We start from the raw sequence: 15,260 nt of genomic DNA on the forward strand, positions 1-15,260 counted from the left end.
GAAGGTGAGCTATGGTATCAGGCAGATCATTTACGTTGCATGATGGAGCCTTCATGAATCAGACCTGTTTGTCTAAAACATCCCACAGATGCTCATTCAGGACAATTTGCAGACCAAGTCAACACATTGAACTCATTTGTCATGTTCCTCAAACTACTCCTGAACATTTTTTTCAGTGTGGCATGATGCATTATCTTGCTGAATGAGGCCACAGTAATTAACAGTGTTTAGGTAGGGAGAACATACTGTATCAAGGTTTTCCAGCAGAATATTGGCCAGATTATTACACCACATCCACTGGCTTCCCTTCTTCCCAGAGTACATCCTGGTGCTATTTCTTCCCCACTAAAGTGACACCTAAAATGCCAATAAAAGGATCCCTGCTAACATGTTGGTGCCAGATACATTCAGAGGTTTGTGGATGCCATGCCTCCATGAATCAGAACTATTTTGGAGGTGCAAGGGGACCTATACAATATTAGACAGGTGATTTTATTTTTATGGCTAATATTTGTAATATAAATATTTTTGGTCTCATTTATTATATAATCAGAAACTGATACTTCAACCACACTTCAGTTACGTAAATATGGAATCAGAATCAGAAAGGTCTTTATTGCCAAGTATGTGAAAACAGACTTGGCAATAAAGACCTTTCTGATTCTGATTCCAGACCTTTCTGATTCTGATTCTGATATGGCTAAATACCTAAACTTGCAATAAATTTTGCACTCCAAAAGTATTTAGCTTCCATTAAAATTCTGATCTTTTAATTCCTTATATCACCAAAATTCAGTGTAATTTTGTGGGTAATAAGGTTTGATTTCTTTTTCAGCAAACATATTTCACATTGTATTTTGATCAATGCAGAAATGAATTTCATAAACTTCATTCTTGCTACTTTAATTGAATTTTCTCCTCTCACTCATAGAATTGATAGGATCAGCAATTATTCAGAGCCCCCTGTTGTCTGCTATTGTTTCAAGTTGTCGCAATTCTGTTATTGCTCGCATTGCTCCCTCATTCGTTATCTAAGGAAAACGACAATGTGAATCTAAGGGCAACCGATGACAGATTTCTCGAATAATTATTTAAAAAAAAAAAAGTCGTTTTGCTAGTGTTGAAATTCCACAATGGGCTAAACAGGACTGCACTCTTTTTAACCAATATGAAGCTGTCGTCGCTCTCCATCCATCCTGCGCAGCCTCATAAGACAGACTACAGTCACACACGCGCACGCGCGCGCAAACACACACGCAGAGAGAAAGAGAGAGAGAGAGAGAGAGAGGCCTGAGCACACGCACACAATATTGTAGTCAGCTCACAGAGGCTGACGGAGCTCAAGACACAGGGGCCATAAAGCACTCGTGCGTAAGCACACACGCGCTAGGGCCACGCAATAGCGCTCCCACATTTACTCCTCATCGTAGCTGTCTGCATTCCAGCCTAGTCTTAGCCATTGCGTTGCTCGTGGGACAGGTGTTTATTTTTGTTGTTCTGGTATATGCATGGAGAGCTTGCACGCTTGCAAGCAGGGATGGAGAGATCGCAATACAACTTGCTTTCTTTCTAGGAACAGAATTCATCACTCGAGCAGAGAAGCTCCAATAGGATACTAAACACACCAACTCTCTCTCTCTCTCTCTCTCTCTCTCTCTCTCTCTCTCTCTCTCTCTCTCTCTCTCTCTCTCTCACACACACACACACACACACACACACACACGCTCTCACGCTTCTGTTGAGCAGCAGCCCCTCGGTACTGACTGTGGGCTACCGGGAGCGCCCCGCCGACTCACGGAAAACAGAAGCAGGTGTGCACAGCGCGAGCTCCCCAATGCAGAAAGAGAGGCGGAAGACCGATGGTAGCTCACGAAGGGAAATGAGGGAGGGGAGGGGAATGAAGTGAGAGCAGAGGAGGGTAGCGGCGACCAGCCCAAGAACAGGAAGCATAAGCAGACTTACCTATCAACACATACGCCTCCGTCGTACTTCATAATCACGAGAATGGTGTTTCTGGTATGTACGAAGATATACGCGCATTCCACAACACCAGAGCGCGCGCGCGTGCGTCCGTGTACAAACTGATTCACAGATTGCTATTTGAACACAAGGACGCCGCCGATAATAAGATCAAATAACAAATCTAACCATCTAATACCTCTAATATGTATGCGTAAGGTTGAGGGCGCGTATGTGTATATTCAGAAAAATGGAACATCTTCTATACGCACCCAGATGCTGTGCCCGTGAAGCTCGCGTTTGCTGCGTGCTGGATCTCTACACACTGATGATGCTCACGTTAAGGTCCGGCTCACGCTTCTTTATCGGGTTTCTTTCTTTTCTGTTGTGTTTTCTCGCCTTTTTTTGCCGTCTCCAACGACTACCGTTTACTGCAGCAAAACGGTCCGACTGAAAGAAGACAGAAACTGGGAGGGAGCTGGGGAGGGGAGGGGTATGGCGCGAGGGGGAGGGGGAGGGGATTTTAATACGATTTGGCCCGTACCATTTGTATAACAGGGCCAAAGCACACTGTCTGCTAGGAAGATAGATAGATAGATAGATAGATAGATAGATAGATAGATAGATAGATAGATAGATAGATAGATAGATAGATAGATAGATAGATAGATAGGAATCAACGTATGTGTGTTTCCATGATTAGAGCAGTGGGATGTCAGTGTTAAAATACAATTAGAGCAAAAGGTAGAGGAAGAGCTCGTTAATGGGTGTCACCACCTAATTACAAAATCCGTGCCATAAGTATTAGAACGGCAAGGTTGTTTTTTTTTTGTTTTGTTTTTTGTTTTTTTATGATTATTTTGCTATAACATGGCTTTTTTATTTTTTTGGCAATCTTCACAGGCAAAACCCAGGATTATTAACTGTATAAACAATCAAATTAACAGAGCACACATGGGCAACAAGAAGCACCTGTCAGACAGTGGTTCCTGTGTATTTGGTCACTTGAATGATATGTAAGTTTGAGTGAGTTTAAACAAAAAGTGCCACATGTTTAAGCAGTTTGTTGGCATGCATTGCATAATGCCACAGTGAGCATGAACAGTGAGCCACGAGGAGATTATTGTGTTTAATCTGGAGTAAAACATAAAATATAAAGGGATAGTAAAGGGATAGTAGCCACTCCACTATATACCCCAGTTGTAAATATTTTGAATTGAAAGCTGAAATTGTGATGTAGCCGATATTCACCTTTTGACCACAATGTATGTTCAGTGTAAAGCAAAAACAAACACTTAAATAAAAATGGCCTTGCTGTATAATGTATATATAATGCAAAATGGCATTTGCAAAATACATTATTTGTGCCTTAATTATGGCCAAAATTATTAACTGAATCCAATGGCTTCGTAGTTGCTTTGTAGATTCTAACACTTAAAAGCTACACGCCAAGTCCTTATGTCTGCATGAATTGCATAACATGAACGGACTTCTCCAAAATCTTATGTGAGGTTAGAGGTTTGTCGGCAAAGCTTATTCATTTCAGCAGTGGGAACTGCCACTGTCTCCTTGTGCCACCCATGTGGCCACGCCCCTGGATTAGTGGCCCGGGGGACGCGAGGGATCAGAAAGAGAGGTGTGGAGGAAGGAGGGAGTAAATGGCCGCGAGAGGATTAGGATTAGTTTTGCACGCGGATTACGCGCTGTGAGACGCGGGGTTAAATATAGACGTCGGCTAGAGAGCAAAATAGGTGCGCGTGATGCTGTAAACATGCACCAACAACCGCGACACAGACCCACCTTTGAGTCCCGCTAAAGCTCATAATTTTCCTGCTCCGGCAGCAGCTCGCGCGATGAGTTACCTTTCTGCAATTATATACTGAGATATGATACAGAAAGGCTGATAACGCGACATGTGCCTCATATTGTGACAAGCCGTACACATGCTTCCACTCAAGGAGAACAGCGTTATCATCTAAGCGCGTTCACGGTGTCGCTCACTATTCTCCGTTATCAGGAAAATACTGTGCACGGAGCCGCTGCGCGCATCAGATGCTCTGTTATTCGTAGAAAGCGGTGATTACGTCATTCAGTAGTGGCGGACTAAAGCCGTTCAGTTCTGCTTCAGGTCTTTATTCCCATTACGGCTACTAATTTCAGTAGTGGAATTTAAATAATCTAGATGACCAGAAATGCTATTGCCACTTGGTTAATTTTTTTAATACTAATGCGAGAATACTGTAATATACCTATCTATCTATCTATCTATCTATCTATCTATCTATCTATCTATCTATCTATCTATCTATCTATCTATCTATCTATCTATCATTTGTTTGCATTGTCGTAGAACAACTGATGGCACCTTGCAGAGCAGAGGAGGTTCACACGGTATTTTTAAAAGGCATAAAAGAGAGCTTGCGCAGATGAAGTGAGGAGAGAAGAAAGAGAAGCGACCCAACTATCCGATATCCGCTTAAAGGATTCTAGTGAGTCTGAGGTCACACATAATTGCATTAGATCGACACAACACTGCTATCAGGCTCGTCCTTTCTTTCTCTCCCGAGGACACTGAGATCCAGTATGTGAGCGAATGAGAAGCCATTGTGATATCACACCTCACTGAATGGACAAAACTAGAATAATTAATGAATTAATAAATACATGAATAAGGAATTATTAAGATTTTAGATGCACAATGATGTACAATTTAAAACAAAATGAAACATACGCATAAATCAGAGAATGAAAAGTTTAGAAAAGGTACAAACAACTGAACACATCTACAGTTTATGTTCCATTTAGGTTGACTGTATTTTCCAGGACTCTTTGGTATTCTTTCTGTAAAGACAACTGTCCAAAGTGCAGCTTTTAGATTAGGTTAGATTAAACGTTATTGTCATTACACATGTACAAGTACAAGCCAACAAAATGCAGTTTGGCATCTAACCAGAAGTGCAATAAGCAGCAAGTGCAAGATGTACAGTATATACAGTATGTACAGTATGAACAGGATAATATAGAGATGAATATGCTATGGGTATATAGGTACGGATATACAGGTTGGGTGCTATAGACACGAAATATACACAGTGTCATATATTATATATTATATTGATAAATATACAGATGATATTGATATAATATACAAGTGCTTGATCATCGGGAGGCAGAGTTCAGTAAAGTGGCAGCCCTATGGAAAAAGCCGTTCCTGTCTACTGGTTTTTGGCTCCTGAAGAACCTACCGGAGGGAAGGGGGACAAAAAATCTATAGGCAAGGTGAGAGGAGTCTTTAAGAGTGTTGTGAGCTCGATGCAGTCTAATGAAATAGACAGACTTTTAGCATTATAACTACACCATAAGCCTTAACGTTTCTATTTTAGAAGGTTTCTTTAGGGGTGTTCCAATTGTGGGCCATCATCAAATGAAGTTACTGTATGCAGTTCCCAGGTCTTTTTTTATCCCATACTTTTTTTTTTGCATACTTCTGTTTATCTACTCTTTTTAAATAGATTGTAACTTGCCAATATGCTTTTTGAATTGGAGAGCTTAATATCACACCGTTCAGCTGTAAAGGAGCCTCTTCATCACTGTGCAAGAGCCAATCAGTGCACACTCGTAAAAATCAATAGGACACTGATGTCTCTCTCCATCTCTCTGACAGTCCTTCTTTCTGCCTTTCCCTCTATCACTGTCCTCTCTGTATGCAATTCAGGCCAATTCTCTTCCCTTCAGATAGGCTCTTCTGGCAAGGCCTGAGACATGCACATTATTGCTGAAGCAAATTGGAAGCAAAATGGAAAGGAGATGTTTTCTGAAGTGGACACGTTGCTTCTTCCTGAGAGAGAAAAAATAATGACCAAGTGTTCCTACAATGTGTGTATGCATACGGTAGATGGTACATCTCAAAGTAACATCCACATGAATGCCAGGACCCAAGATTCCCCAGGACAACATTGCCCAAAGCATCGCACTGCCTCAACTTGCTTGTCTTCCCACAGTAAAATCTGGTGCCATCTCTTCTCCAGGTAATCAGACCACCTTCTTCCATTGCACCATGGTCCAGTTCCATGCAGCCCCATATACAGAAAGCTGTTATGCACACCTTTCATAGACAGTATCAACTGTCCAGCAATTTGTGCTACAGTAGCTCTTCTGTGGGATCACACTAGATGGGCTAGACAACTGCATCAATGAGCTTTGAAGTACTTTTGTTAAGCACTATAAACACATATGCGTTTTCTCTCTCTCTCTCTCTCTCTCTCTCTCTCTCTCTCTCTCTCTCTGTAAAATATATATATATATATATATATATATATATATATATATATATATATATATATATATATATATATATATATATATATAGATATAGATAGATAGATAGATAGATAGATAGATAGATAGATAGATAGATAGATATACATTGTGAGAGAGGCCAAAACATCAGTGAGATGTGAGAGCGTACAAAACATCATGTCCATCAAATTGAGTAAATCATCGAGCATGGCTTATAACGTGGAACAATATCTTTATTTCCCCATAGAGCATCGTAAAATGCACCCCCCACTGCGTGGTGTTTATCGGAACACATCTCTGCCGGGACTCGAACCCGGAGCCTCTGGATTAGAAGTCCAGCGCGCTATTCCATTGCGCCACAGAGACTGAACCATATGTACAGCCGTAGAGCGAGCTCAAATTCTGAATCCTGCGCATCCTCTGTTTTCGCCCTCATCAGGACCATTGTATAGTATCTGAAGTGCAATTCCAGCATTTGACGCTAGGTCGCGCTGAAACACCAACTCAGAAGGTGCAATGGAGGACTAAAGGCGAAAGGTGCATTCGGGTATTTTTCACCGGTGGTCAAAATAATTTCCACACCTTTTGGTCGGGTTATTGGACACCTCGTGATGCGTTTATCCGTGGGGTTTATCTTCTTAAATGTTTGTCTTCTCAGAATGTTAGAGTTTATTTATGAATGTCCATTATTTTCTTAAAGAAATGTTGTGCTTAAAGGAATGTGTGAAATAAAGAATGGGTTTATAAGAATAAACAATTGTTTCCATATTTCACTGTAACAAAATAAACAAAAACAAGGTATAATTTTTGCCCATTCATGTAACCGATTTAGCAAACTGCATTAAATTTAGATTTTATGACTATCATTTGTGTTCACAGATACTGCAAACATGTATGGATCTGGACTTTATTCTTATCTTTCAACTCCATAAAAAGAATTCTTAAGAAATAACACCAACAACAGATCACTTCTGGTGAAATCAAATTCCAAAAAAAAAAAAAAAAGAACTCAAGGTTATGTTTAATAATGAAAGTAGCTCACAAAGTAGCTCTTTTCCACATGCACATTCAGATTGGACTCTGGAGCAAAGGAAAATGTAGTCTGATGAGTCCAGATTTACCCTGTTCCAGGTTGATGGGCACATCAGAGTAAAATGACAGGTGAAATGATGCACCCATTATGCCTAATGCCTACTCTACAAGCCTGTGGGGCAAGTGTTATGATCTGGGGTTGCTTGAGTTGGTCAGGTCTAGTCTCATCCATATTATGTACTTTTTCCATCAATGGATTTGTTCTTCCCCGATGGCACAGGCATAAATTACAAGAAAACGATGCCAGGATTCATAGGGTTCAAATGGTAAAAAAGTGGTTCAGGAAAGATGAGAGATAATTGATGAGAGATAATGGAGTCCACACCTTGACCCCATGGAGAATCTTTGGGATGTGCTCGGGTAGACTTCACGTCCGACTCTCCAACCATCAACACAAGATATTGGTGAGTAAGTAATGCAACGCTGGAAATAAAGGTTGTGATGTTGAATAAGCTTATTGAAATGATGGCATGTACTTTTTTGGCCAGGCTGTATATATTTAAACTTTATATTTATGTTTTTTATATTTAAACTTGTTATAATGTATACACTACTTCCTTGGGGACTGACCACACCATCCAGAACATTAATGATAGCCGTTAACGGTTTTTCTTCACAGAGGATAATTTATTAGATTAAAAAACGGTAAAGCCCTAAATTATTCTCCATTCTCTTATGTAAATAGCCACCTAGCGACACCTTAAATAAATAGCCAAACCTCAATATTCTGAAAGATTCGTAAACTCACAATTAAAGTGGTATAGCTTTTTAATTTTTAACATCAGCCCATTAGTTTACATGTCTTTGTTAGGCCTCTCTGTGGATGTAGGTGTGATACCAAGAAAACATGGCAAAAAATGATCAGCTACTGAGTGGTTTGCAATGAAAGTACTCACTACACTGTTTTTTTTTGCCACTGAAAAAAACCCCAAAACGTTTGTATACCTGAGGGTATGACCACCTTCCCCGTGTTCCCCTCCTCAGAGTGTACACCAGTAGGTCTGGTTTCAGTAGTAAACCAAAAATTTCCTTCATTGATTTAGCACTTCCTAATACTCGGTTATCAAATAGGATGTGACATACTAAAGAATTATTTCAAAGGAATTGCCAAAATAAAAATATATTGCTAAAAATAAATGTGGTCATAGCTTCTAGTAAATAGAAACATACAACACGTGTAAACATTAATTAATTTACTTTATTGATGAATGAGGGTCAAGAGGGGTATCAATATACACAAACAAAAACATCTCATCCTTCTTCTGTTTCTGCCACTCTACAAATTCACACTCTGCTTTTTTTCCTTTACAACATTGGGTTCAGAGTGCAGTCAAGGCGACTGACGTGGCAATGGACAGTGCAATGACGATGTAACCAGAACGGTAGACTTCAGGGATCTTAAAGCCCTTCCCGACATCCCACATCTGAAATAAATCAATAAAAAACAGGAAAATATAAAGTAAAATGTAGCTTAATATTAAAAAAAAAAAAAAAACATGTACAATGCATACTGAAATCATCACATCCTTCTTCCTTCATGCATAGTCTGTCTAAGTAGTATACATCTATATAAGACACTTTTGTAACTAACAGAACAGGCAACAATTTGCAATAATCAATATACATAAAAAAAAATTGGAACTATATTATCTATGGGGCATTATTAGAGCAAAATGTCTGAGCACATGTGTCAGCGGAATATGTAGTTTTTCTCCCTCACAAACAGAACACAACAGTTCTATCCTTTCAATCCTGTTCTACAAATCACAAATTAAGAATCTCACACACTCATATTTTTGCTGCTGTTGCTGCAGTGAATATGCTGCATATCACATTCTACATCAACAAATGTAAATTCAGACATATTTCTCACATCTGTAGAATATTTTCTAAAACATTTTTTGGACTTGTTTCTATCATAGACAGTCAGTAATTTTAAAAAATGCCACTATGAGACTCAAATGCTGTGTTTTCTTGCCTCAAAAGGACAAGCTCCACAACACCAAAAAAAAAAAGAAAATTCTGTAAAATGTGGTGCAAAAGTGATTTGTGCACCTGCAGAGCCAGGGGTGGGGACTGTTCAGAAAACATGAAACTTTTGAGAGAAAAAAAAAATTGTTTGACTGATGCTGATACAACTGAAAGACTAATGATGCATGCATGTACAAATGTATGTGATTATATCAAATAATGTTGGATATAATTAGATTATATACAATATAATTAGTATAGTATTGCAGCTCTCTCTGAAGCACACCAGGTATGATATTTCCCTACAGAGATGCCATTACAAGTGGAATATCAAGAGACCTCTTGGGTTTCCGTAGAACAGACGTAATAGTGCCGTAATAGTGGCATATATAATTATATATATATATATAATTTTATATTTAAAAGTATAATATTTTTAATATTTAATTAATATATATATACACACTTTTTATTATTTTTTTTTTTTCCTTTTCAATTTCATTAAGAGATTTGCCAGAGAAGGTGATCAAGTTCAGACCAACTTTACCAAAATGGTAAAGTGACTTTGGTTGTTGTAATGTTTGTGTTTACCAGGTGGCGAATGCCATTGTAAGAGTGGAAGGCCACTGGGAAAGACAGGGCGAATTTGGCTAAGGTGATGAGAGCTGGGCCCATGGACAACGAGTGGATCAGGTCCAGGTAGTAAGGAAAACTCCCTGGCAACACTAGTGCAGCAGCCGCAAAAGCAGAAATACCTGAGAAAAATAGGAAATGTCACATCGACTTACTTACACAGAAATAATACTGCGAACACTGTAAGCATTAATTACAAAAGAGGCCATGTATTATTATATTTTTCCTTTCTTGTTTTCTCATGATCCTGGCATGAGCTACTTCCTCGTGATCTAAATATAACAAAAGAAACTTAATTTTCTCATAATCTCGAATTAAAGAAAAAATATATAATAAGGCATGGCCTTTTAGGACTTAGGACATAAGTAATAGTCACCTTCTTAACGTTAATTGGTTGAACCAACAACAACTCCAGACTAACATTTACAGAATACTAATTTCAGATTTTCAATCAAAATCAGTCGCTAAAATATATTTTCATTCTAGCCAGATGGCATAGTCTGGATGGGCAGTGCCATCAACAACTGGGTTAATGGTCAATTTAAAATCAGCTAAATGTTTAGTGAAAATGTAATTCCCATATATGAAGTAAGCCAAACAATAACATTCATGATCAAAGTAAGATGACATTTTACAAATTCTGGTTATACAAAGCAAGGGCATATGTGAGGAAATTATAGTTTATTAGCATGACAAGTAAAACAATCTAATTATATCTTGTCTTATTGATTAGAGGACGGTTTGTGTGTGTTGTACCTGCGCTGAGCCCTACGCCTGTTCCTCTGTGAGTGATTGACATCACCATGGGGACTGACCACCTGCAAGGCACAGTTACCATAGTAACACCAGCTTCGGGCAAGTAGTTACCATAACGACAAAATCTCTTCCACACACAATTCATATGACAAAAAGCTTAACAGGACTGTAATTGCTTTATATGTCAGGATGGAAAGCTAAAAATGAAATGTCAGAAATTCTGACTTTTTAATCATTTTACCACCAGCGTCTTATAAATACAAGACTGGCTGTCCAAAGTTATGGGGAGGTGAATTAGGGGCTCTAAAACTTTTTATAGCCGGGGCCCTTTTAACTGTTAAAAAATCGTCTACTAATCCTAAGACTTTAAGAATAAAGTTGTAACATACTGAGAATAATAAAATGTTTCAAGAACAGCTGCGATATATTGAGAAAGTAGTAGTAATATATCACTACAAAAAATATATATATTTTAACAGTTAAAAAAACTGAAATTTTTTTTTCAATAATTTTGAAAATAAAGTCATTACACTGTAACAAAATGGTAAATCTCATAATTCAGCATAATTTGTGTTAAAATGAAGGATTTTATTGATAGGGTGAAGTTATTGTTGTTGGACAAGAAATCGCAGGCAGTGGTTACCTTCGAGACCTCTGATGATTACATCTGTGTGTCATTTAATGAGGGTAGTGGAGTTTCACAGGAGACAGTAGTAATTAAAACAATCCCCATAAGAGTGGAATTCAGATGCACTCAACATCAAACCCCCAAAAGAATCATTGTGTATGGATTCTTATGACAAATTTACACCTAATGCTAAATCCACATGCCATAACACACTGGGGGCTCAAATGCTGTACTGGGCACAATGGAGTTACAGCTATTATGCCACATGTTTAAAAATCAACAGCCACGAATGAAACCACTACCAATGAATTCTCCAACAAAATAGTCAAATTACTCCAAGGTCATGTAATTCTTTTTTTTCAAAATAAATGTAATTTCTTTACCAAAAATATGACCTGTCCAAATCCTCAGTGCCCCAAATTTTTAAAACAACAATGCTCTAATACAGCGGTGTCCAATCTTATCCACAAAGGGCCGGTGTGGCTGCAGGTTTTCATTCCAACCAAGCAGAAGCCACACCAGTGTCTACGAAAAGCCAAGAACAACTGATTAAACAGCAGACCTGCCAACCTTGGAAAAATTTTTTGAGTAGCAACTTACTGCAGCGACGCGGCGCGAGGTCAGGCACATTTGCTGGTCAGTGTTGATGAACTCTTTTATCGAAAAGGCAACATAAAAACTATTTTAACAACTCTTTATGTATTTCCATAAATTAGATCTAATGAACTAAACACTAACTTCATATCTGACAACACATACATGTGTTAATTTTCTCAGCAATAATGCAAGACTCTAGTAAAACTTAAACTTGCGGCACAACACCGGACACTTGGGCACATGCCCCAGTAAAGGAGCCTAACGATGCCTGTGGTTCGGCAGGCTTATTAAAATGGATGAAATTCACAATTCTGGCCATTTACCTTTGAAACGTTAAGTCCTCACTTGTAAAAAAACAGTCACTGTAAGAAGAATTGAAGACGGACAGAGACAGATGAAAATCACATTCGTTTTGACGGCTCTCCGCTTGTAGCGTTGAAGAGTTTTAAACTGGCGCTATGATTGGTCGAATTATTATTTTCCCAGGTTGCTGCCCAATGCGGTTACACCCATAGGCGCATTGCCTGGTGCGCAAATGCACAGACAGTTGAACTCAAAGGCATCAATGGTCTTTTACAATGCGTATCTTGAAGTGACAAATCGTAGCAGCGTACTTTGATGTCTAAATGCGTATCTGCTACACAAAATGCGTAAAGGTTGGCAGGTCTGAAACAGGTGGAATCAGGTGTGGCTTCTGCTTGGTTGGAATGAAAACCTGCACCCACACTGGCCCTTTGTGGATAAGATTGGACACTGCTGCTCTAATATGTACCATTTTGTCATAGGACTATAATATTATTCTAGAAATATTGCAAAATGACATTACTGGACAATAACAGAGTGTTGTTCTGAATAACAATGTTCTGCTCAGTCCTCCCACTCATGTTTTTCATCACTGTGGACACTGTGGATTTTTTTTAGCAATTGTTGACACGTGCTATGCTTTCAAGTTCAAATTGACCTAGTGTTCGAAACCAAGAGTATCCTGTTAATACTAGACTACGTGTATCAGAGAGTATCAGTATTCGGACCTATGGCCTTTGATGCTCACACCTTACCTATAAATGGTTATATGAGGAGAAAGGGGTCTGTTGAGTTGAGAGTTTTTGGCCCAAAATTTGTCCATCTCCTCTTTTGCTGAGGTTCCCATTGGAACAGCACTGTTCAAATACAATAGAACAAGCAATATATGTTGACTTTGGTCATTTAAATGATACAAAACATTTAGTGGGGCATTTAATCAAAGTTTTAAAGATTCAAGACACAGAGAGGACTACGACACACACACAAAATATACTTACTGCCTACAGAGTTGTGCCCGTGATGAACACAGACCCTGGCGGGCCACCATCCTACAATCAAAAAAGTAAAAGACACAAAAAAATCAGTGATTAGATCGAAATCAGACAAACTACTGGTAAGAGCTACTATAACACAGTATGAACAAGGAAGGTACTCAATCAGACTGCAAATTCAGTAGGAAAAAATAAAACAAACTAAATAAATAAATAAGTAAGTAAATAAATAAATAAATGTAGACAATTCACAGGTACATTTAAGAACGCATATATTTTGGATACACATCTGATCACTTGTGCCTGTATTTTGGATGTGCAAACTGTACTTTATTTAAAACATGGGCATATGCACCTTCGAAAGGTTTGTTACGAACATAAACAGTCCAAATATTTCCAATTTTTTTTTATATTTTAACCTTTGAATAGTTATATTTAGTTCATATTTCTAATAGTCACTAATGGAATTACAATTTCTTAAACAATATTCTTATCTGGGACTAAGGAACAGGTCAGTGCTCACAAACTAAGGGTGAAGTGGAATTATGTTAAGTGGAAAAAAACTGAATGTTAGAGGTTTTGGTCAATTGTTGAACTTGTCATCATGAGCAAGCTGGAGAAGTTACAGCATTTAAATAAGCTTATGCCATCATTAAAAGACACCAGTTTCACACAATCCTGCCAGCTAATAACGCACCATTATGTTAAACACGCAACTGAACACAATGTGTTAATAATTCGGACATAATTAACACTAATAAAACAGTGTGTTTAGCTTGTTGACGACAGCAATGACAAACACCACAAAGAGCCTCCGAGCCTCGCTAACAATTAGAACACAAATATGTTTAACAGCGCTGTTGTGTGTTTAAAACTTGCTAGTTTAAGCAAATGACAAATCTGAAGCAAAAAGTCAACAACCACTGACCTTAGAAATAACGCCATATTTTCTGATAAAAGGAAGTGACGAAAGCGGATGTGAAGGCGGGTCTGAGAAAAACGCAGCGGTGGGAAATCACGCAGATCTTTATATAATCTCCCAGTAACCTGGAAAACGGCGCATGGTTTGTGTATTTATGTATATATTTGATAAATCTGCACCCATAATAACACATCTACAAAACATTTATATCAGAATGTTTAGGTCCTGAATTAAAACGTGGGTGTTACTCTAGGAGATACAATACTGCTTTGTGATTTAAAGTAGGGCTGAAACTCAGAAGGCTCAGACATGATTGACAAGGATGTATAATAATTATAGTGTGAGAAATCAGGAATACAAAGAACCACGTGGTGTATACATACTGGCGTGGATCTGGCTGTACCTACGTTGCCAGAATTATTTATTTATTTATTTATTTATTATTATTATTATTATTATTATTATTATTATTATTATTATTATTATTATTCCGGGAAATCCAATACTTTTCCAAATCTGGATATAGAAATGCAGAGTGCTCCTTATCTAAACTGCCTTTCATGCATTGTTTTGTCTGCTACTGGGCACAACAGTTTGTTTGTTTTTTTTTTTAAATAATTTTGGGAAAAACAGTTATGGAATAAAATAGTTATGGAATAAAAGTTATGGAATAAAACTGACTTTGGACATGTGGAACACGTGACACTTATATAATAATGTGTCAACCTTTCTATTTTCAGAATCAGAATCAGAAAGATCTTTATTGCCAGGTATGTTTCCACATACGAGGAATTTGTTTTAGTACAGAAGCTCCACAGTGTAACAGAATGACATTGACAAGACACGAACACATATATAATACAACTGTCTATATTATATATGTGTTCGTGTCTTGTCAATGTCATTCTGTTACACTGTATGTCCTCGTATGTGAAAACATACCTGGCAATAAAGATCTTTCTGATTCTGATTCTGAAAATAGAAAGGTTGACACATCGCTTAGATTAAAGGTTGAAACATACACTGCCAGTTTGCCCTAAAAAAAAAAAAAAAGACAACCACACAGTTTAATAACTGAGAACCACAAAGATAACCACACAGTTTAACC

At 38.1% G+C, this 15,260-nt stretch overlaps 2 protein-coding genes and 1 non-coding gene across 3 annotated transcripts in view; all 3 read right to left on the bottom strand.

Annotated features, from left to right (window-relative positions):
- The window catches only part of cadm3 (cell adhesion molecule 3), a 99,082-nt gene extending 96,670 nt beyond the window's left edge, over nucleotides 1-2,412 (bottom strand). Inside the window, exon 1 of the mRNA XM_060872033.1 lies at nucleotides 2,232-2,412. The gene's annotated coding sequence lies outside the window, so the exon portion shown is untranslated. The remainder of the gene's footprint in view (nucleotides 1-2,231) is intronic.
- A 4,138-nt stretch (nucleotides 2,413-6,550) lies between these two features.
- trnar-ucu (transfer RNA arginine (anticodon UCU)) lies at nucleotides 6,551-6,624 on the bottom strand. The gene has a single exon. It is a non-coding gene; the product is annotated as a tRNA-Arg (tRNA).
- A 1,904-nt stretch (nucleotides 6,625-8,528) lies between these two features.
- On the bottom strand, nucleotides 8,529-14,247 carry sdhc (succinate dehydrogenase complex, subunit C, integral membrane protein). Its single transcript, XM_060872044.1, has 6 exons — nucleotides 14,159-14,247; nucleotides 13,237-13,287; nucleotides 12,994-13,095; nucleotides 10,711-10,772; nucleotides 9,913-10,076; nucleotides 8,529-8,774 (listed from the first exon to the last, which is right to left on the bottom strand). Exons 1-6 carry the CDS (start codon nucleotides 14,173-14,175, stop codon nucleotides 8,670-8,672), a joined length of 501 nt encoding a protein of 166 aa, XP_060728027.1. The 5' UTR covers nucleotides 14,176-14,247; the 3' UTR covers nucleotides 8,529-8,669.
- Between the last annotated feature and the right edge of the window lie 1,013 nt (nucleotides 14,248-15,260).

Source organism: Tachysurus vachellii, chromosome 1, assembly GCF_030014155.1.
Source record: "Tachysurus vachellii isolate PV-2020 chromosome 1, HZAU_Pvac_v1, whole genome shotgun sequence".
Lineage (NCBI taxonomy): Eukaryota > Metazoa > Chordata > Actinopteri > Siluriformes > Bagridae > Tachysurus > Tachysurus vachellii.